The 22,100-nt window shown below is 34.2% G+C and overlaps 1 protein-coding gene across 1 annotated transcript in view; it reads left to right on the top strand.

Moving 5' to 3' along the window:
* The window catches only part of PCLO (piccolo presynaptic cytomatrix protein), a 381,008-nt gene that overhangs the window by 245,845 nt on the left and 113,063 nt on the right, over positions 1–22,100 (top strand). Inside the window, exons 8-9 of the mRNA XM_004381474.2 lie at positions 3,261–3,397; positions 8,780–8,870. Coding sequence (XP_004381531.1) covers positions 3,261–3,397; positions 8,780–8,870 — 228 coding nt within the window. The remainder of the gene's footprint in view (positions 1–3,260; positions 3,398–8,779; positions 8,871–22,100) is intronic.

The raw sequence follows: 22,100 nt of genomic DNA, 5'->3' as shown, positions 1-22,100 counted from the left end.
TTTTTTTTGGTGAAAATATACATAGCCAAAGTTACACCATTTCAAAAGTTTCTAAATGTACATTTCAGTGCAATCAATTACATTCTGCCAGTTGTGCTGCTATTCTCACTATCCTTTTCCAAATTATTCCATCACCATTATCTTCAACTCACGGCCCCCTACGCTTCCCATCAAACCTTTTGAGTAGCTATTGTCAATTTGATCTCACATGGATAATTCTTTCTTTTTTTTACCTTAGATGAAGGTTTGCAGAACAAATAGTTTCTCATTAAACAGTTGGTACACATATTGCCCTATGACAATGGTTAACAACCCCACTACATGTCAACACTGTCCTTTCTCAACGTTGGGTTCCCTATCACCAGCTTTCTTGTCCCCTCCTGCTTACTAGTCCTTGTCCCTGGACTGCTGTGCCTCATTAGTCCCATTTTGTTTTATGAGGCTGTCCATTCCTCGGCTGAACGGTGAACTTCGGAAGTGACTTCACCACTGAGCTAACAGGGTGTCCAGGGGCCATACTCTCAGGGTTTCTCCAGTCTGTCAGGCCAGCAAATCTTGTCTTTTTTTTTGTGAGTTAGAATTTTGTGAGTCAGAATTTTGTGAGTCAGAATTTTGTTCTACATCCTTTCCCAGCTCTGTCCAGGACCCTCTATCGTGATCCCGGTCAGAGTAGTCAGTGGTGGTAGCCGGGCACCATCTAGCTGTATTGGACTCAGTCTGATGGAGGCTGTGGTAGCTGTGGTCCATTAGTCCTTTGGACTAATTTTTCCTTGTATCCTGTTCTCTTCATTCTCCTTTGCTCCCGAAGGGGTGAGACCAGTGGAATATCTTAGATGGCTGCTCACAGGCTTTGAACACCCCAGATGCTACTCACCAGCGTAGACTGTAGAACATTGTCTTTATAAACTGTGTTATACCTGTTGAGCTAGATGTTCCCCGAGACCAGAGACCATGGTCCCCACAGCCCTCTGTAGAAGTTTTTATACTGAACTGAGCACTTTCCCTTCTTAAATATTTTTCCAGTTAAGTAACTTTTAGAACTACTGTGTTCTAGAGGAACTTTAGAGACCCTGGAAAAGGAATGACAAGCATAATGAATTAAGGAATATTTGTGAGTACTTAATGGAAGATTTTTTAAAAATCTGTGAAATGTAGCCTTTGCTCAAAAGAAACTTATGATGTTGTTGGTGGAGACTAACCAAAAAAAAAAAAAAAATGCCAAACCTATTAACATGGAGTCGATTCCGACTCATAGCGACCCTATAGAACAGAGTAGAACTACCCCATAGGGTTTCCAAGGAGCGGACGTGGATTCGAACTGCCGACATTTTGGTTAGCAGCTGAGCTCTTAACCACTGTGCCACCAGGGCTCCTAGGACAGGCATAATTAGAGTACAATGCATAGGTTGAGAACATACCAGTCACTACATTGCACAGTAGAAGAATTGAGAGGAACATAGAATAGAGTAGGTATTCTATAGGTTTTCAAGGGAACTTGCAGAGAAAGAGCAGAGCAAAGTGGGCTTGAAAAACAAGATGTCTACACTAACTAGGGATGAAAGTATAGTAGAAAATAGTAAGTGGGAGGAAAATTGGGTTTAGGGTAGATATTTAGATAAATTTGATGAAGTTGACAGGTTATAAACCAGATTAGAAGGATACATTAATGACACAGAAAAATGTTCTAATTGAAGGATTTATAGGAATGATAACTTTAAAGTTTCTTTTAGAAATCTGGTGTGATGGTACAATCTAGCACACATTTTCCAGGTGGTAATACTTCATAATTGGATTCAGTCGGGGCATAGGAAGCCAATGCCTACTAATTTATAATAATATAATATAATATAATATAATATAATAATATAATGTCCATCTTCAATAAAGTTAATAGTAAATATAACCAAATTTCTTTTTGCCATTAATCACGTTTGTTTATCAGTCAGTGAAATAAAACGAAAATATGCAACAAAGTAACTAGTAAAATCAGACCAGTATTTTTTCTAACTGAAATTAAATTTTTAACATCTCAGAGTTCAGATAAGGCAGGATATGATAGCGATTAGCCAGGAACCCTTTTAGATTAATGTTTCCACAAAATAATAAATATTGGCAAAAAGAGTTCTTGATACAGCAACTTGGGGAAATATAAAGTTAAACATAGAAGCGCTGGTGGCACAATGGCTAAAAGCGCTCAGCAGCTAACTGAAAGGTCAGCAGTTAGAACCCACTAGCTGCTCTGTGGGAGCAAAGACCTGGAGATCTGCTCCCATAAAGATTACAGCCTAGTAGACCCTATGGGGCAGTTCTACTCTGTCCTGTAGGATCCTTATGAGTCGGAATTGACTCAATGCAAACAACAACAAAGTTAAACGTATCTTTAAGATGGAGCACCTCTTCAATATAATGGCAATCTTCATTTTGCATCTTCAAGAGAAAGTGCTGCTTCTTTTAAATGGAAAGACTTTCCTTCTGAATATCTTGAGGAACAAATACATTAAATGCAATTTAAATTCCTAGATAATAGTGATGGATTTTAAGCATTCAAGTCAAACTAACAAAAATGAGTTGTTCTAAAAGTGGCTTTTTAGTTTTACTATAATAAAATATTATTAGCATATATATAGATCTAAACATATTATTTTTATAAACATTTTAATTTGAAAAAATGGAATATTTTACCCTAAATTTTGTAACTCCTGAAAAAGTAAAAATTTTAAAAACTGAGTCAAATTAAATGTTGATTACAATTATAGAGGTTCTGAAAGTGGAATAACTGATTTTTATTTTTTGACAACTACTTAAAATTTCAGGAGTACTAGCAAATCTTACTATCGTTTTGTTTAGTACACATTCAACCCTTTTTAATTTTACTCTGTATAGTAACTTTGAATAATTCCATGATAGCATAAGTTGAACTTCTTATCAAAAAGATAATATTTAACTTTCAACATATATATCACTATCTAATTTCTTTTTTACATTTTTAAAAATTTAAATCTTTCATTTTGTTTTTCTCTAAGAGGTTGAACAGGTATGTGCATGATTTTTGTTGGTTATTCCATACTACAAAAATTTTAGCATAATTTTATTTTTAACATAATTCTGGGAATAATTTTTCTGGTCACATGGAGAATAGTATTTGAGATGCATGGATGGTTAACAAGATCAGTGCATGTTGATGCTGCAGACCATCTCTGGCCCTCTATCATCTGTATTAGTTGTGGTTGCAATGTTTGATATTTCCTTGGTCTCCAAAGCTTATCATCTACGCCGTGAAGAAACAGATTGGTTTGACAAACCCAGGGAGTCTCGTTTGGAAAATGGACATGGTCTGGACAGAAAATTGCCAGAAAGATTGGTCCACTCTAGACCACTCAGTCAACATCAAGAGCAAGTGAGTGCTATATTTAGCCGTCTCTTTTATATTTATCATAAATATAAAAAAAAAAACACCTCAGTTCTACCCTGGAGTGGTCTCAATTATGCTAAAATGAATGCGTGGTACCTTTGTCAGTCAAATGACTTTTTTTCAGTAACTGAAAGTGGTAAGTACCCTACTTCATCTGTAATTAAATCATCAATGGTTGTTTGCACTGGGACACAAATGTAATGCTTCTAATAACCAGGTGATTTAAGTAATTTGTTCCTCCAGTTGATAATTATTAAGTTCGTATGACATACCCAGGCACTGCTATACAGGGAGAATACATAGATCTCCTGAAGAGTTTACAGGATATTCAGTGTAATAGATTCAGGCCAATGTGGAATACTTTCCAGTAACAGTATGTTCAGGTGCTAAGGAATAGCAAATAAGGGGATGACCAAACCAAGTCAATGACAGACAAAGAAGCTCCACCTGGGGGAGAGATGGGAACTGATATTTTAGAGAGTCTACTATATGGAAATGTTAGTTATTTTACATTCATTATTGGATTTTGTCTTTAGAACAACTTAGAAAAGGGGATATTATTAATATCACTTTATAGATGAAGAAACTAAAGCCTAGAGGTAAATTTCAAAATCTGACAAATATGACCCCAAAATCCACAACCTTATGTCACATTAGAACAAATGAGGTGATGTGTGAATTGAGTTTTGTAAAGTTAAGTAGAAGATTGACAGTGGATAAATTGAGAGCGAGTCCTCCGGTAAGCCTCAAAAAAAATAAATAAATAAATAACCTGTTGCTGTTGAGTCATAGCAACCTGAGTTGAGTCAATTCTGACTCATAGCAACCATACAGGACAGAGTAGAACTACCCAGTAGGGTTTCCAGGGTGCGGCTGGTGCATTCCAACTGACCACCTTTTGGTTAGCAACCATAGCTCTTAACCACTGCACCACCAGGGTGGTGATAAATCAATTGCCTTAGAAGATTAGATATTTGTAGGCTGTGTATTCATTATGGTTATTAAAATACCCAAAAAAGAGATAGTCCATTTATTTCACTTACATTAACTCTTAAATATTCCTATTTAGTGATTCACTGATATAAAAGACAACTACATTCTGTACAACTAAGTAGAGCTATGTAAACTTAGTATAATTTAATTCAGCATTGGTTATATTAAGCTATAAAAGAAAACAAGACTTTTGCATGTATAAGTACCATCTAAAAGACAAATAATCTATACTAGAAGACTGGATTTCTCCCTAAGCAATTTCAGTTTTCATGGACAAATTTCTTACTGTTAAATAGAATTTCTTTTTCTCAGAATTTTGTTCTGTTTTGTTTTTCAATATGCTGTCTTATTGTGCAGGAATCTTGGGATTCTTCTCTATATGTTGTAAATATTCTTTATTACTAGATTTTGGTATTTTTAATAAATTTTTTAAGTTTATGTTTACCTGTATAAACTTCAATTTTTCTCAGAATTTTGTTGTGTTTCGTTTTTCAGTATACTGTCTTATTTTCAAGGAATCTATGAATTTTCTAGGAATGTGTATTTTCGTGCTGGAAGTAATTTTTTACATTTTTATTGTGAAATCTAATATGCAAACAAAAACTACATATATGCAGTTATCAAAACTGCAAATATGCAAAGTTATCAACTAAGGATGAAGTAAAATGTCATATAACGTCTGTACAGGCCAAGAAACGGAATCATTGCCCCTAAAAATCCCCATGTGCCCCTCCCAGATCATAATCTTCTCCTCCCATATAGGTAACAAATATGCTGTCTTTTTTGACAATCATTTCTTTGTTTTTCTTTATAGTTTCCTAAATAGAAGCTACATAGAAGACAGCATACACTGTGATTAGATTTATATAAAGTTCAAAATTCATGCTGTTTTGCATGAATATTTATTTGCAAATACTTTCTTCCTCATTAACTCATCATAACTATATTTTAATCTAGAGAGAATAAGAAAATGGTATACTTGGTTTGTTCGCTTATTTGCATCTCTAGTCATAAAAAGGTAATATTAAACTCTTGGTACCAATAAACCCAGATGCTTTTATTTGAAAACTTATCCATAACAAGAATTTATGCTCATAAAAAGCTCTGGAGGCAAAGTAATAAAAACAAATTGACTAATGCAAACACTAATTTATCTGCTTTTAAAAATGTTTTACATAAAAACCTAACACATAAGAGAGATAGAAGAATATTTCTGAAATTTTTTAGTAGACTCACAATCATATTAACTATAAAAATAAGCCAAATCTGCAAATCCATATTTGTTTTGTTTGTTTAACCTCTGCACTATTGAGTGGAAATTCAACTCTGCTTTGTAAATTGAGCAGATCGTGTAACCTCTTTTTTTATTTTTTCTTAGTTACTTTATCTATAAATAGGAATAATACCCTTCACAGCGTGATTGCAGAAGTCAGTGCTTCTTGACTGCTACAAAATGCCTCCACTCTACACTAATGCCCATGCCCTCTGCAATTCCCATGCAACTACTACATGACAGTACGTTAAGCTCCTCTGAAAGAACCACAGTCTCCTTATTCTGGATCTTTAAGTGTTGTTTCCTCTCCCTGAACACTGTTCTTTTCCCTACTTATCTTCTCTTTGCTAACCCTACTCATCACTCATGGCTTCAAGTACATGTCCCATCTTGCGAGAAGCCTTCTGTTACAGATTCAGTTTTGTCCCCCCAAAATATGTGTTGTAGATCCTAACCTCTATTCCTGTAGTTATAATCCCATTTGGGAATGTGTTGTCTTTGTTATGTTAATGAGGCAGGATTAGTGTAGGGTATATCTTAAGTCAACTTCTTCTGTGATATAAAAGAGATTAAATGAGTGAGCGAAGTAGAGATGAGGAAAGAGAGACGACAAGCGACATGAAGATTGCCCAGGAGCAGAGGATCAAAAGAGACAAGTACCTTCCTTCAGAGCCAACAGAGAAAGAAAGCCTTCCCCTAGAGCTGGCACCCTGAATTCAGACTTCTAGCCTCCTAAACTGTGAGAAAATAAATTTCTGTCTGTTAAGCCACCTACTTGTGGTATTTCTGTTATAGCAACACTAGATAACTAAGACAACTTCCTTGTCAACACCGCCACCATCTCACCACCATTCCAGATTAAGTGCTGTTACTTTGTGCCCCAATATTACCCTGGGTGTTATGTTTTGTGCTGTGAGCAGCAGGAGCTCTCTATTCCATTCACTATGGCATATATATATTGCCTAGCACAGTACTTGGAACGCAGTAGGGTACTCTGGCCCCTGCATCTGGCATAGTAGGTGGCCCGTGGTGAGGGAATGGATTTAAGTGAGAGAATGGATGAATTTCTGTATAAATAAATAGTATGTTCACACAAAAGTTATTATTGCATAAGTATGAAGACTAGATTCAAGAAAATAATTTCTTATTGAGATATTGAAACATAGGTAGTGAAGAAGAACAATCCCTTTTCTTGGAGGCATACAGGTGATAGTTCTGACAATGCAAAATCACCAAAAAATAGTAATATCAGAGACCAACCCCCTGGGGAGAAGTATGGGGTACTACTTGACATCAGCTCTGCCATCTGGTCTTGCTCCTACTCTGACTTGTCAAAAGCAACACCCACCTTTAGCCCATCTGCTAGAGACTTCTCACAATATTTACCTGTGATGGTTAGAAAAAATTAGATCTATCTATTTCATACATGGGAGACAGATGTCTCTGCTTTCTATAGATTCTTGGTCTAACTGATCACCATATGGCAGTTTAATGTTTCTTACTTATTAAATGAACTCATGAAGCTTGTTGTACGTTCATAAAAATGAAGATGTGTAGTACCCCTTTCACTAACATCATCACAGGTATAAATTAAAAGGCAGTACTGCCTACTTGATAAACTCTAATTAAACCTTAGGAAACCTGATTATTCTTCTAAATTGTGCAAGAGTGTACTATGAGCTTACATCAACTTTTTCGCAGTTGGAAAAATTGTTCCATTTTTCATATGTTGAGACTGAGGGAGAGGCTCGCAGAGTAGAGGATCTGATGCTATGAAACCAATTTTTTTTCTTTCTTTATGACTTTCTAGTCTCTACCATGCCTAAAAGACTTAAAGTGATGGCATGAGTGTTTTACTTGTTCTCTTAAATTTCCATTAAAAAAAAAAAGGTGAAAAAAAATTTTCCTAAAGTGATAGACACAAGATTCCATGCTAATAAAATCCTGTTAATATAGATATGAATAATATTTTACTATTTCTATATTCAATTATTTCACAAATCTCCTTTGGAAGCTGTATTAAATATAAAGCAGTAGTTTGTATTCACTGATTTACATTTGTTTCCAAAAACTCATTTCACCAGGTGGAAATAGAGATAATGTAGCCTATGGTATTCTCATGCTGAAGACTCAATAATGAGAATTGAAATCACAGACATGCAACCGTAGCTTTAAGTGTTGCTTCTGCTAAGGAATGTGTACAGCAAATAAAAAATAACGTCATCAATAGCACAAGCTTTAAATAAAAAGAAGGGCTCAGAAAGTACTAGAATGAACAAAGCCTTAATTTATTTACACAGAATTAATCCCAGCATCCAGTGTACGTTGAAATTATTAGATGCGCTCAGCAAAAGTACAATTCCTCAATAAAATCAAAGCAACCTAAACATAAAGCAATCCAATGATAATGATACAGTTGCAGGGTATAAGAAACATCCCTGGTTTTTCTTTCATAGCACCACTTAATTACTGAAAAATTTAAAATGCCTTTCCATCTCTAGGCAGTCCAGAGCAAAGTCAGTAGGTCGCAATTTTCCATGCACATTGTTTATCCACTGTCATTGTCTGCTTACTACAGTAGTAACAGACGTCCTTTAGAACTTATTACATATTCTCTCATTAACTTACCAAATAAAACAAATCAGTTTGCAAGATCAATTGGTTATAAATGCAAAAACCATAACTGTAAATATAATTTTCACGTAAGTACCATATTTTTACGCAAAGATTGTGCTCCTTCTACATTTGTTTGCCAATCGTTCCCTCCTCCTCCGAAGTATTTTCACAAGCACCATTATGCCTTTTTTTTTAACATGTTGTAAGAAAGTTAGCATAGAGTGCTGACGAAAATACCTCGTGGAGGGAGGGAGCGGTTGGCAAATAAACGTAGAAGACGGGCACTATTTACCTAAAAACACCGTACTCAGAAACCAATGATGTCATTACATAGTCTAAGATGCTCAAATTCTTAGCATTTAAAATTTTTCTAATATATTTGTTGATTTAATCAACCTGGTTTTAAATAAGCACATCTAATTCTGTATATTGTACTTTAAGTGTCTTTATCATTAATTTTTCACCTTATCATGTGTACGTCTTAGATTCTACAGATGAATGGGAAGACTGTACATTACATCTTTCCCCACGCAAGGATAAAAATAACAAGAGACTCTAAGGATCACACGGTTTCAGGTAAAGCAGATCAAACAAACCAGTCCTTCTTACTTTAATTGATGTATGTATTTTTATTTCAGTTTAGATGACTTCTTGAATGCTAGAAAACACCACTTTTTAATATAAAAATTTTTTCTTTGGAAATTCTAAAAAATAAGCAACAAATATATTTGAACATAGTATGCATTAATGACATGATCTTTAATATGAGAACTTACCAAATGGTGCATATTTAGATCCTTCTTTTTATTAAGTGCAATTTGTTAAATATTCATGGGATTAAAATGTTCTGTAACCAATGTTCAGTGAAGTAATATGGCCACTGTTTTTAGGGCTATAAATCCAGGAGTCAAGAAAATATCTTGTATTCTTTAAAGGAATAACCACTCAATTTCAACACTGTTAATTATACTGGCTATTTGTTAGTTTGTATCATTTTGTAAAGCAAAGTTGATAATGGATTTTTGAAACTTTTTATTTTGAAATAATTTTAGATTCCCAGAAAAGATGCAAAAATAGTACAGACAGTTCTTCCCACCATTCACCCAGCTTGCCTTAATGTTAACATCCTATATAACCACTGTAAATTTTTAAAAACCAGGAAATTAATATTGATATGCCACTATTAGCAAATTTACACACTATACTTCAAATTTTATGTTTTCCCATTAACGTTCTTTTTTCTGGTCCAGGATACAATCCAAGATCCCACATTGCATTTCGTTGTCATGATTCCCTAGTCTCCTCCAATCTGGTAGTTCCTACGTCTTCCTCTGCCTTTCATGACCTTGACACTTTTGAAAGAATGGAATTTTTTATATTACAAATAGAAAAAAAAGTCTATTATTTAAATATGTGAGAATAAATATAATTTTTCCAGAGCTAATAAATTGTCAAAAGATGAATATTACCTATATTCTCATTCAAGTAAATGCTTTATGTTTTGTAGATACTGTACCCCAACAGAAAATAATCATAAATATAGATATTTGTTTGTGGATATATGTATAGGCAGTAGATCTGACACTGTGTATGTGCTAGGAGTTTTTTCAAATGCTGATATAACAAAGAGCAAGAGGAAGTATTTCTTCAGTGTATCTGCTATTGTTGCTTGCAGATTTTAGACCATGTACCATGTGAATGTGGAACACATTTTGCTTTGAGCAAATTTCCTCTCTTTATTTTCATAGAGAATGAATCAACTAGGAATGTAATGTTTCCCTTTTAAGATTGGGTAAATTTTCTTCTGCCAGATACAAATAATTCAACCTTTCATAGTTTTATTGCTATTCATACTGTAGTTTAATTACTGATGAAATTTCAAGGATAAGTCTTAAAATCCAGAGGGTTTTTTGTTTTTTGTTACACGTAATTACTTGCTACAGACTATTTTGGTTTCCTCCAAATACAAAATAATCTTTCCAGCAATGCCAAAATTATTCATTTTTTCGGAAGGTGCTACAGAAATAGTCAAACCATTTTTACTAAGTCATCATCATCCTATATCAATATATCTGTTTTTTAACTTTATTATTATTTTTATACTATATTACAAGAATAATCTACTCAACCTTATTATTTTAACACATTATTTTTATTTGGTGTCTTTTACTACAACTAGCAAAAAGTTTTAAAGTATAAGCATAACAGAAATAAGTGATATTAACTTTTTGTTATAAATATTCTAGCCTCAAAACTGAATTCAATTTCCCCTGTACATCCAGATTTTGCAGAATGGGAAAAGCAGATTATGTTATGAACAATACATTTACTAGCAGTATGCTATATCATCTATCTACATTCTACTTTTTTCTCCTGATATGTACATGAAATAATAATTAAAATATTTTCTTGTTATATTTACCCTGCATTGATTACTACTGAATATATTTCCTGTAAGTCCTTAGCAAACATGATACTGCATTTAATTAAATATTTTTTTTAAATCTGTATTGTTTTCAAATAAGTCTTTAGTACTTCCAGTTGTTTGAATTCTTGTATATGTAAGGCTAGAGCCAGCAATGACTATCTCTGGCAAATAGTACCTAGAAGTTCTAAGCCAGTGACAGACAAACACTGGCATGGAGAGTTTACAGTCCTGGCTAGTCCCTATATCATTTGCTGCCCAACCAAAAGCCTAGTATGACTATTTAAATATTTGTTGTTATTAAGGATTTATCATTATTTTTCAGCTGAGATGTTTTGGTTTTTAATTAATAGTATTTCTTTTATAAACAGACACATACTGAACTATTTACAGATGAAGTGATATCTGAGATTTACTTTAAAATTATCTAAGTAGGAAGAAACGTGGAAGTATATGAGACAAAACTGACCATGATTTGTTAATTGCTGGAGCTGGAAAATTAAACACATTAGGTTTTATTATGGTTTTTGTTACTACTTTTTTATATATGTGAAATTTTGCATAATAATTTTTTTCCTTAATTTTTTGTTTGTTTCTCATGTTTAGACAACAGCAGCAGTGTTCAGTAGCTTTATCAATCATGAAAAAGCTATCTAAGCTAATAATTTAATGCTTTTGTAAGACAAAATAAGGATGTGAGACATGAATCACAAATAACATAGAATATATGTTGCCCCAAACAAAGTGGAAAATGGGCACCAACAAATTTTCATTTTGGTTACATAAACACATTGAAAGTAGAAATACTACGTATTTTTATAACATTTTCATGGAGTGTTTCAGCTAGGTGTGACATTAAAATGTTTTTATAATAATTATGTAAAATAAAAACACCTCACAAAAGAAAAGAGAAAAATATTTTTATATTTTGGAAACAAAAATAATCTCAAAATAGGAGATGAAACTAGAAAGTGTTCATCATTTCTCCTTATGTAGTTGTCAAAGTGGGGTCAGGGGAACTCTTACAGTCCCTGAGACTCTTTAGAGGATCCACCAGGTCAGACCTATGTTCATAGGAATGTGAAGACAGCATTCACCCTTTTATTCTCATTCTCATATGAATACATAATAGAGTTTCTCAGAGGCTACATGATGTGTGATATTACAACCCACTGCATACAGAGCAGATATGAGATTTAAGCTTTCTATTAAGCCCAATATTAAGCAGATTTAGAAACATGTAAAACAATGCCACTCTTCTCAGTACATTTTTTTTGTGGAAAAGAGTTATTTTTTATAAAAATATATGACTTATGTTATCATAGAATGGGATTATTATTGTTATTTTTAAAGTATTAAAAATAGATTTTTTTCATTCTCAGTTTTAATTTGTAACACAGAAAATATAGATATAATTCATATAAACAAAAGTTCTTTGGTGTCCTCAGTAATATTAAAGTGTATAAACTACTCTTGAAGCCAAAAAATTTGAGAAGCACTGTTCTAATTATACTTACAGAGAAAGTGAATAAATAAATGTTTAAAAAGGTTTCTATCTATGAAAAAACATATAAATAAAATATATTTTTACAATGATTCATAACTTACTTTGTGTGTATATTTTTATTTATTAATAATCATTCATTGAGTACCATTTATGACTTGCATTGTGTTGACTGCTTAGTATAATGGATACAACAATGAATCTGATCTTTAACTTACTCATACTCTAGTAGGAGAAACCAAAATGTAAATAATCATCACTATAATATGTTAGGAACAACTGATACAAAAGCCAATGAATTTATAACATTTTATTGTTCACATCATGTATATGTTTTATGTTTAAGTATATACACACAAATGCATATGTACCATTACTTACAATTTTTTAATGTAGAGAGAAACGTATGGATACAATCCAATATAAAATGGTTCATAATTTTTAGAAAATGGATCTTTTGATTTTTAAACTGTAAACTTAAAAAAGATGTAGCTATATGTGTTTATCAACAACTGTACAATGGCTTTGAAAATCTTTATTCAACCTAGTACAAGGCAGCAGAGTGGAGAGAATAGGCCACGAGTTTTGGAATCAGAAAGACCTGAGTTGGAATTCATCTCCATCACTTATTAAAATTTTGAGAATAAGTTTGTTCATCACTAAAATGAGGCCAGTTTTATGTATCTCATATAATTGCAAATGAACCTAGCACAAAGCCATCTACTTACTATACACTCAATGAATGTTGTTTTTCCTTAGAAAGAAATGATCAGAAAAAAAAAGTAGAACAAAATATAGTGCTCATGAAATGAGTATTTTTCTTTTTTATTTAGAACTTCATCTTATATGGCTCCAGAAACACAGCTGTTTGAAACAAACCAAAGAAATTCTGATTTTAAAAAAGTCATTTGCTTATGTACAGTATCATAATGGACTGGCTACATCTGCAAGGCCTGAAAGACTGATTAGCAAGTGTAATGGTGAAGAATATTTAAAATGTTGTTAAATTCAGAGGATTGAAGTATCTTCTATAGAAATAGTGGCTCATTTTCTACCCTCATTAGTCCACCATCTTTGTAGGATTTTAGCACCAGGGTACAATTATAACAAACCTCACTGGGTCTGAGTTGGTAGCAATACCAAAAGTGGGTAACTTTCTTTTTTAACTATTTTATCAGCTTTATTGTGATATAATCTACAAGTAATGAAATTTACCCATTATAAGTGTATAAAATAATGACTTTTAGTAAATTTATGAAATTGTACATCCATCACCACAATCTTGTTTTACAATTCTATCATCCCAAAAAATTCTTCTAAGCCTGTTAGCAGTCAATCTCCACCTCTATTCCACAACCTACCCCCCTTCTCTCAACAACTGCCAGTTTGCTTTCTATCTCTGTAAGTTTGCCTTTTCTGGACATTTCATATAAATAGAATTATATGATATGTAGTCTTGATGTCTGGCTTCTTTCACTTAGCAAAGGTTTTTGAAGTTCATCTGTGTTGCAGCATCGATCAGTAGTTCTATTTTATTGCTGAAGAATGTTCCTTTGTCTGAATATTCTGTATTTTGTTAATCCATTGGATTTGCCCCAGTGTTTTAACATTCACGTACAAGTTTTTATTTGAACATACATTATTTAGATTGAATGGTGTCATGGCCATCTAGTGCTGCTGTAACATAAATACCACAAGTGAATGGCTTTAATAAAGAGAAACTTATTTTCTCACAGTCTAGTAGGCTGTAAGTCCAAATTCAGGGCATCAGCTCCAGGGGAAGGCTTTCTCTGTCTGTCGGCTCTTGAGGGATGTCCTTGTCTTCAATCTTCCCCAGGACTACGAGCTTCTCCACACAGGAACCCTGGGTCCAAAGAACGCATTGTGCTCCCAGTACTGCTTTCTTGGTGGTATGAGGTCTCCCGTCTCTGCTTGCTTCCCTTTCTTTTTATCTCTTGTAAGATAAAAGGTGGTGGAGGCCACACCCCAGGGAAACTCCCTTTACATTGGATCAGGGATGCAACCTTAGTAAGGGTGTTACAATCCCACCCTAATCCTCTTTAATATAAAATTACAATCACAAAATGGAGGACAACCACACAATACTGGGAATCATGGCCCAACCAAGTTAACATATATTTTTGGGGAACACAGTTCAATCCATGACCGGTGGGTTCCTAAGAGTAGAATTTCTGAGTTGTCGGTTAAGTTTCTGTTTAACTTTTCAAGAAACTGAAAACAATTTTTTAATATGGCTGTACCATTTTACATTCCCACCACCTATCTATGAGGGTTTCATTTTCTCCACATCCTTTCCAACACAGATCTTTCAATGTAATTGTTATTTTGATAATTGTTTACAAAGCATTTCCCAAAACAATAATAAAAATATCATATTCCTCAAAGTTGAAAGTATACTGCAATGTAGTTTATGTACATATTTTAATTTAGCATAAATTACCAAATACAGGCATTCTCCTGTTACATCAAAAATTCTTAAGGATGCCCTTTATCACCACTCTTATTCAACATTGTGCTGGAGGTCCTAGCCAGAGCAATTAGGCTAGAAAAAGAAATAAAGGGCATCCAAATTGATAGGGAAGAAGTCAAAGTATGTCTATTTGCAGATGATATAATCTTATACACAGAACACCCCAAAGAATCCACAAGAAAACTACTGGAACTAATAGAAGATTTCAGCAAAGTTTCACGATACAAGATAAACATACAAAAATCAGTTGGCTTCCTTTAGACCAACAAAGAGAACCTCGAAGAGGAAATCACCAAATCAATACCATTTACAATAGCCCCCAAGAAGATAAAATACTTACGAATCAATCTAACCAGAGACGTAAAAGAACTATACAATGAAAACTACAGGACACTACCACAAGAAACTGAAAGAGACCTGCATAAGTAGAAAAACATACCTTGCTCATGGATAGGTAGACTCAACATTGTGAAAATGTCAATTCTACCCAAAGCGATCTACAGATACAATGCAATCCTGATCCAAATTCCACTGGCATTTTTTAATGAGATGGAGAAACAAATCACCAACTTCATATGGAAAGAGAAGAGGCCCTGAATAAGTAAAGCATTACTCAAGAAGAAGAACAAAGTGGGAGGCCCCACACTACCAGATTTTAGAACCTATTATACAGCCTTGGTAGTCAAAACAGCCTGGTACTGGTACAACAACAGATACTTAGACCAATGGAACAGAATTGAGAATCCAGACATAAATTCATCCACCTATGAGCAGCTGATATTTGACAAAGGCCCAAAGTCCATTAATGGGGGAAAAGACAGTCTCTTTAACAAATGTGCTGGCATAATTGGATATCTATATGCAAAAAACTGAAACAAGACCCATAACTCACACCATGCACAAAAACTAACTCAAAATGGATCAAAGACTTAAATATAAAATTGAAAACGATAAAGATCATGGAAGAAAACAGGGACAACACTAGGAGCCTTAATACATGGCATAAACACAATATGCACCGTAAGTAATAATGCACAAACACCAGAAGAGAGACTAGATAAATTGGAGCTCCTAAAAATCAAACACTTATGCTCATCAAAAGACTTCACCAAAAGAGTAAAAAGACAACCTACAGACTGGGAAAAAACTTTTGGCTACAACAAATCCGATCAGCGTCTAATCTGTAAAATCTACAAGATACTGCAAAACCTCAACAACAAAAAGACAAATAACCCAATTAAAAAATAGTCAAAGGATATGAACAGGCACTTTGCCAAAGATATTCTGGTGGCTAACAGACACATGAAGAAATGCTCACGATCATTAGCCATTAGAGAAATGCAGATCAAAACTACAATGAGATATCATCTCACCCCAACAAGGCTAGCATTAATCCCCAAAACACAAAATAATAAATTCTGGAGAGGTTGTGGAGAGACTGGAACACTTACACTCTGTTGGTGGGAATGTAAATGGTACAACCACTTTGGAAATCGATTTGGCACTTACTTAAAAAGCTAGAAATAGAAGTACCATATGATCCAGCTATCCTGCTCCTTGGAATATATCCTAGAGAAATAAGAGCCGTCACACGAATAGATATATGCACACCCATGTTCACTGCAGAACTGTTCACAATAGCAAAAAGATGGGAACAACCTAGGTGCCCATCAACGGATGAATGGCTAAACAAATTATGGTATATCCACACAACGGAATACTACGCAATGATAAAGAACAACGATGAAGCCGTGAAACATGAGATGGAGGAAGCTGGAACTCATTATGCTGAGTGAATTTAGTCAGTCAAAGAAGGACAAATATTGTACAAGACTCTATTATAAGAACTCAAGGAAAGGTTTAAACACAGAAAAAAACATTCTTTGATGGTAATGAGGGTGGGAAGCGAGGGTGAGGGTTATTTACTAACTAGATAGTAAATAAGAATTATCTTAGGTGAAGGGAAGGACAGCACAAACTACAAGGGATCAGCACAACTGGACTAAACCAAAGCTAAGAAGTTTCCTGAATACAATTAAATACTTTGGGGGACAGAGTAGCAGGGTAGGGGTCTGGGGACCATGCTTTCCGGGGACATCTAGGTCAATTGGCATAACAAAGCTTATTAAGAAAATGTTCTGCATCCTACTTTGGTGAGTGGAGTCTGGGGTCTTAAAACTTGCAAGTGGCCATCTAAGATGCATCAATTGGTCCCATCCACCTGGAGTAAAGGAGAATGAAGAACACTAAAGACACAAGGAAAGTATTAGCCCAAGAGACAGAAAGGGCCACATAAACCAGAAACTTCATCAGCCTGAGACTAGAAGAACTAGATGGTGCCTGGCTACCACCAATGACTGCCCTGACAAGGAACACAACAGAGAGTACCAGATGGAGCAGGAGAAAGTTGGGGTGCAGAAGTCAAATTCCAGTAAGAAGACAAGACTTAATGTTCTGACTGAGACTGGAGGAACCCCAGAAAGCGTGGCCCCTGGATTCTCAATCAGCCCAGTAATAAAACAATTGCTGAAGCCAACTCTTCAGACAGACATTGGACTGGACTGTGGGACATAAAGTGATACTCGTGAGGAGTGCGCCTCTTAGTTCAAGTAGATACAAAAGACTAAACAGGCAGCTTCTGTCTAGAGGTGAGATGGGAAGGCAGAGAGGGTTAGGAGCTGGTTGAATGGACATGGGAAATCAGGGGAGGAAAGGAGTAGTGTGCTGTCACAGTATGGGGAGAGCAATTAGGGTCACATAACAATATATGTATAAATTTTTGTATGGGAGACTAACCTGAAATGTAAACTTCATTTAAACTACAACAATAAAAAAAAATTCTTTACAAACAATTTTAATGACTTGATTTATTATATTACATGGATATTTATTTTTCGGTTGTTGAACACTTAGATCGTTTCCTTCTTTTACTATTTATAAGCAACGTCACAGTGAAAAACTGCTGCCATATTTATTATTTATTATTTCCTTAGACTATATTCCCAGAGGTAAAATTACTGGATAAAAAGGAAACTATATTTTGGATACTCCGTAGATATTTTGTCTAATCTCTTACCGGACTCTACCAATTTGTACTCCCAGCCTAAGAATGTAGTGTTTTCATATGCTGTTCACAATATGAATTTAAAAGGATACTATTTTAAGGGGAAAAAAGCTGCATTCTTAACTTAGTTCAGAGGCCAAATTTTGTATCGTGTTGATTTAAGTGGTATATCTTTGCTTAGTGATCAGGTTGACATTTTGTGCTATGTTTATTAGCCTAATTTACTTCCTTTTCAGTCATTTATATGTTAATATGCAGGATCCTAATTGTTATTTGGCATGGTTTGATCTGGTTTGGCTATGTTTGGTTTGGTTTGGTTTGTTATAGAGCATAAAAAAGAGCAGTGGTAGGTTAGGGCCATTCCATGGTGGGCCAGGTAGACAAAGAGTGAGCTTGAATTTAATTCAATAGACAATTTGGCCATCATTGAAATCATTAAAAATATAAATTTCTTTTTTGAGGTTTTTTTTTTTTTTTTTTTTACTTATTTAGTTTGTTCTGTCTTTTTATAAGTTTGACCACCTTTGTTTGAGAATGTACTGCTCTTCTCACATGTAGCATCTCACATAAAGAGGAACTGAGGCAAAAACATGGGAGCTCCTCTACATGGTTTAGATAAATTATGGCTAATATCCACTTAGTGATTCTCCCATATCATTTACATGAATATTTTATGAGAAAACTTTTTTTTTTCATGTCAGGCCTCCTCTGAGAATAAAGTTTTAAAAAGATTTTTCCATCTCTTCTGCTTCTCGTCGAAGATGAAAAGGAAGTAAAACTGTCACCGTGAGAACATGTGTGTTCTATCCTAACTGCTGGAAGCTTTGTGGAACTGAACACATTCTATAAAGTGTGCCTTGACACCTGAGATTTTCCTTCTCCATGGAGGATGAATTTTGCTCTTCTATTCTTATTTTAACAGAGCAGTTATATATGATAAATTTTTTCATTGTAAGCCTTAAATTACTTTTAGGAATAAATTGAGCATAAAACTGTAGAAATAAAATGAAGTTTGAAGTGAATCTCTTTTGAAATCACAATCTCTTCATGGTATATTTTGGTAAAAACTTGCATTCATTTCCACAGTAACAAAGGAAATGTTTATTGTCAGGGCTAGTTCCACAAAAACGTCACCACTTCTCCTAACATCTGTCAGGATAAATATTGCTTTTATATTATGTTCATGCTAAGGAAGGGACATTATAAGATTTGCTTCAAGCTAGGGATAGTTTAGCACATTTTTTTCTGCACTCTTATTAAAATAAAATTAAAGGGGTGAGCAATTGATTCTACGGGATGAAGGTGAAAACATTCAGGATACTTAGAGAAGAGGAGGATAAATGGTAATTAATGTGAAATGTAAGGGTAGAAATGAAAAATGTATGTGAATAGGTCATGAAGAATTGGGCAAGAAGAAATCGAATTCAGTTAAAGCAGTGGGATCTATATTGGTCTTCTAGAATATAGTCTTACAATTAGAGTGATAAGAGGAAAAATATATAAAAAGAACAAGGATGTGGGAATCAGAAAAAAATATGATTCTAAGCTCAGCTTTCTGGCATGCTGGACAATCTGTAGACATTTCTAGCCTTTTTTAGCCTCAGTTTCTTTATCCTAAAAATGCTATGAATATTACCTAACACAAAAATTATAGAGAGAATTAAAATAGATAATGCACAAAAGCTACAGAATACTGTGAGACACATAGAAGGGACTCAAGAAAAGTCAATTACTTTCTCTTTCTTTCCCTCCCTGAAGATGACACTGAAGAGATTGAGAAAAATCAAATCATATATTAATTATTAAATAATATTGGCCAAAGGAACAGGAACCAAATACAATCTGTCTATTCCAAGTCATGTATTTCGAGATGTTTTGAAAATTAAAAGATCAATAAATCCAATGTAATAGAAAATTAGGTGAAAATAAATAAAAACAGCTCAATTTGTTTAAAGTATAATTTCAGGGGAGTGTGTGAACAATCTTAGCCCCATCATCTAACAACATGTAACACATTTATTTTCCATTCCACATTTCAATAATAGTTTTAACAGAATAATGAAAATAACAAAAAATAACTGTGATAAATCATCTTGTAATGAAAAATATTCCCTGATATATATTGAAATATAGAAGGTATTGAGCTATGTTGAATACCTCCTTAACTGATAGCAAGTTGATTTTGATGAGAACAGGCTTAGCCTTCAGTGCAAAAATATAATCTGGACACCTGGATTTTATTTATATCCTTAAAGTGACTTAGCAAATTTGGAATATTTCTCTTTGAATTAATTTCTCAGCTTCCCCAAAATGTAGTGATTATTATAATAACTACTGTGCTACCAGGCCAATATGCACTTTGTTCTTTTTAGATTTGCATAACAAGATATATAAATATTAATCCATTTACCTGTTCATTAAACAGATATATATGTAGTTTGTATTTGTATTGTAAAATGTGAAAAGCTATAATAAAAAATATGAGTTACATCTTTATAATCTATTTAACAAAGATATAAAAATGGCATAAAAATATACACAGCAAAAGGAAAATACAAATTATACTGACAAAACCAGCATAATCTGTTCTCAACTAATCAGTTGTAGCTGCAGATTAAATTGTAGAGTATAATTTATGAGTTTTCTCTCCTCAATGTTGACTGAGAGGCAGTAGCTCCCAACACCTTTTTTCTTATCTTGGTTGTTTCTGTGTTTAATAATCTGATTGCAATCTCTCCGATCACTCCACTCTACAGCTGAGTGGAAAAAGGAAGAGTTGGATTGGGCTGCTCTCAAACAATTGCCTTCCCATTCCAACCAGGTGCACTGCATTAACTAGACAGGAGCGTGCATGGCTAAGTGGCTCATTTGGGGTAGATCATGGTTTCACTCTAGCTTTCCCATATGTGTCTCTCTGAGCACTTAACCTTGTGAAACCTCATTTTTCTCACATGTAAATTGGAGGGATTTTGTTGGTTGGTTTGTTTTAAGATCCAATGAGATAATGTAATTTTAAAGGTATTTTCTAAGAAGAGAGTACAAGACAAATGTATTCTTTTTAACATCATTATCATTGATGCATTAGACCCACTTGGAGAAAGATAGGCATATCTGTATTCATCCATTCACTATTAATTCAGTTATATATTTAGTATTGCCTAGATGCCACGTACTTGCTACTCATACCAGAACCCCAGCATTGCAGAACGACACAACAGAGCTCTTCCTCTCTGATTATAGATCGAATGATTATTCTTTCGTGGCCTCATTTCCCTTTCATTTCTACCTTCTATGGCTGTCTCAATCACTGTTATAGCTAATATAAACGCCAATGTTCTACAAGTTTTGATAGCAGGATAATGTCCATATATACTGTGTCCACAAAATCTCAGAACACAGCTTTGATATCTGTGTTAGTTTTCTATTTCTGCATAATGGATTGCCACAGATTTAATAGCTTAAACCAACAGGCATTTATTATCTCAAGGTTTCTGTGGGTCAAGAGTCCAGGAAGGCTCAACTGGGTCCTCTGGTCATGGTCTCACTAGGCTGCAGTTTAGGTGTTGGCTGGGTCGTGTTCCTTTCTAGATCTTGAAGTCCTCTTTTGCACTCATGTAGTTCTTAGCAGAATTCAGTCTTTTCCAGTTATGGAAGTGAGATGTCTGTTTTCTAGCTGGCTGTCACGCAGGAGCCACTCTCAGCTCCCACAGGCCACCCATAGTTCTTTGCCAAGTGGTCCTCTCTGAGGCCCTCTCACAGCATAACAGATTACCTCTTCAAGGCCAGAAGGAGAATCTCATCTCATTCTTCTAAAATGGTGTCTTATATAACATATTCAGGGCAGTGACATTCCATCGCCTTTGCCATATCCTATTTGTTAGAAGCAAGTCGCAGGTTCTACCCGCAATTGTGAATTACAAGAGTAAAGCATTTTTATTCCTACTTACATTTTATAAAAGTACAAGTGACATTTACTTTAAAAAACACATCATAGCTTTGCACTAATATAAATTTGAGCTATTTTCTTTCAAATGACATTTTAGGGTTACATAAGAGTCTCCCAATAAAAGATTTTTCTAAAACAAATGTAGTAAATTCCTCTCCCCAGAGTCCTGGCCTGCCGTCAGTGAGATCAGTATCTAAATAAGTCAGGACTGAGGCCATATCTATAAAACCCAACCCTATCTTGTCTTTAACATCCAAATTCCATTTCAAACAATCATTTTGTTTTGGAACCTAGGAGACTGGAAAGTGGAATATATTTATTTATTTATTTTTTATACTTAAGAGCAATTTTATTTTATGTAGATTTTGCCTCGATA

Source organism: Trichechus manatus, unplaced genomic scaffold (genome assembly GCF_000243295.1).
Source record: "Trichechus manatus latirostris isolate Lorelei unplaced genomic scaffold, TriManLat1.0 scaffold00085, whole genome shotgun sequence".
Lineage (NCBI taxonomy): Eukaryota > Metazoa > Chordata > Mammalia > Sirenia > Trichechidae > Trichechus > Trichechus manatus.
This window is presented reverse-complemented; position numbering and strand designations above follow the sequence as displayed.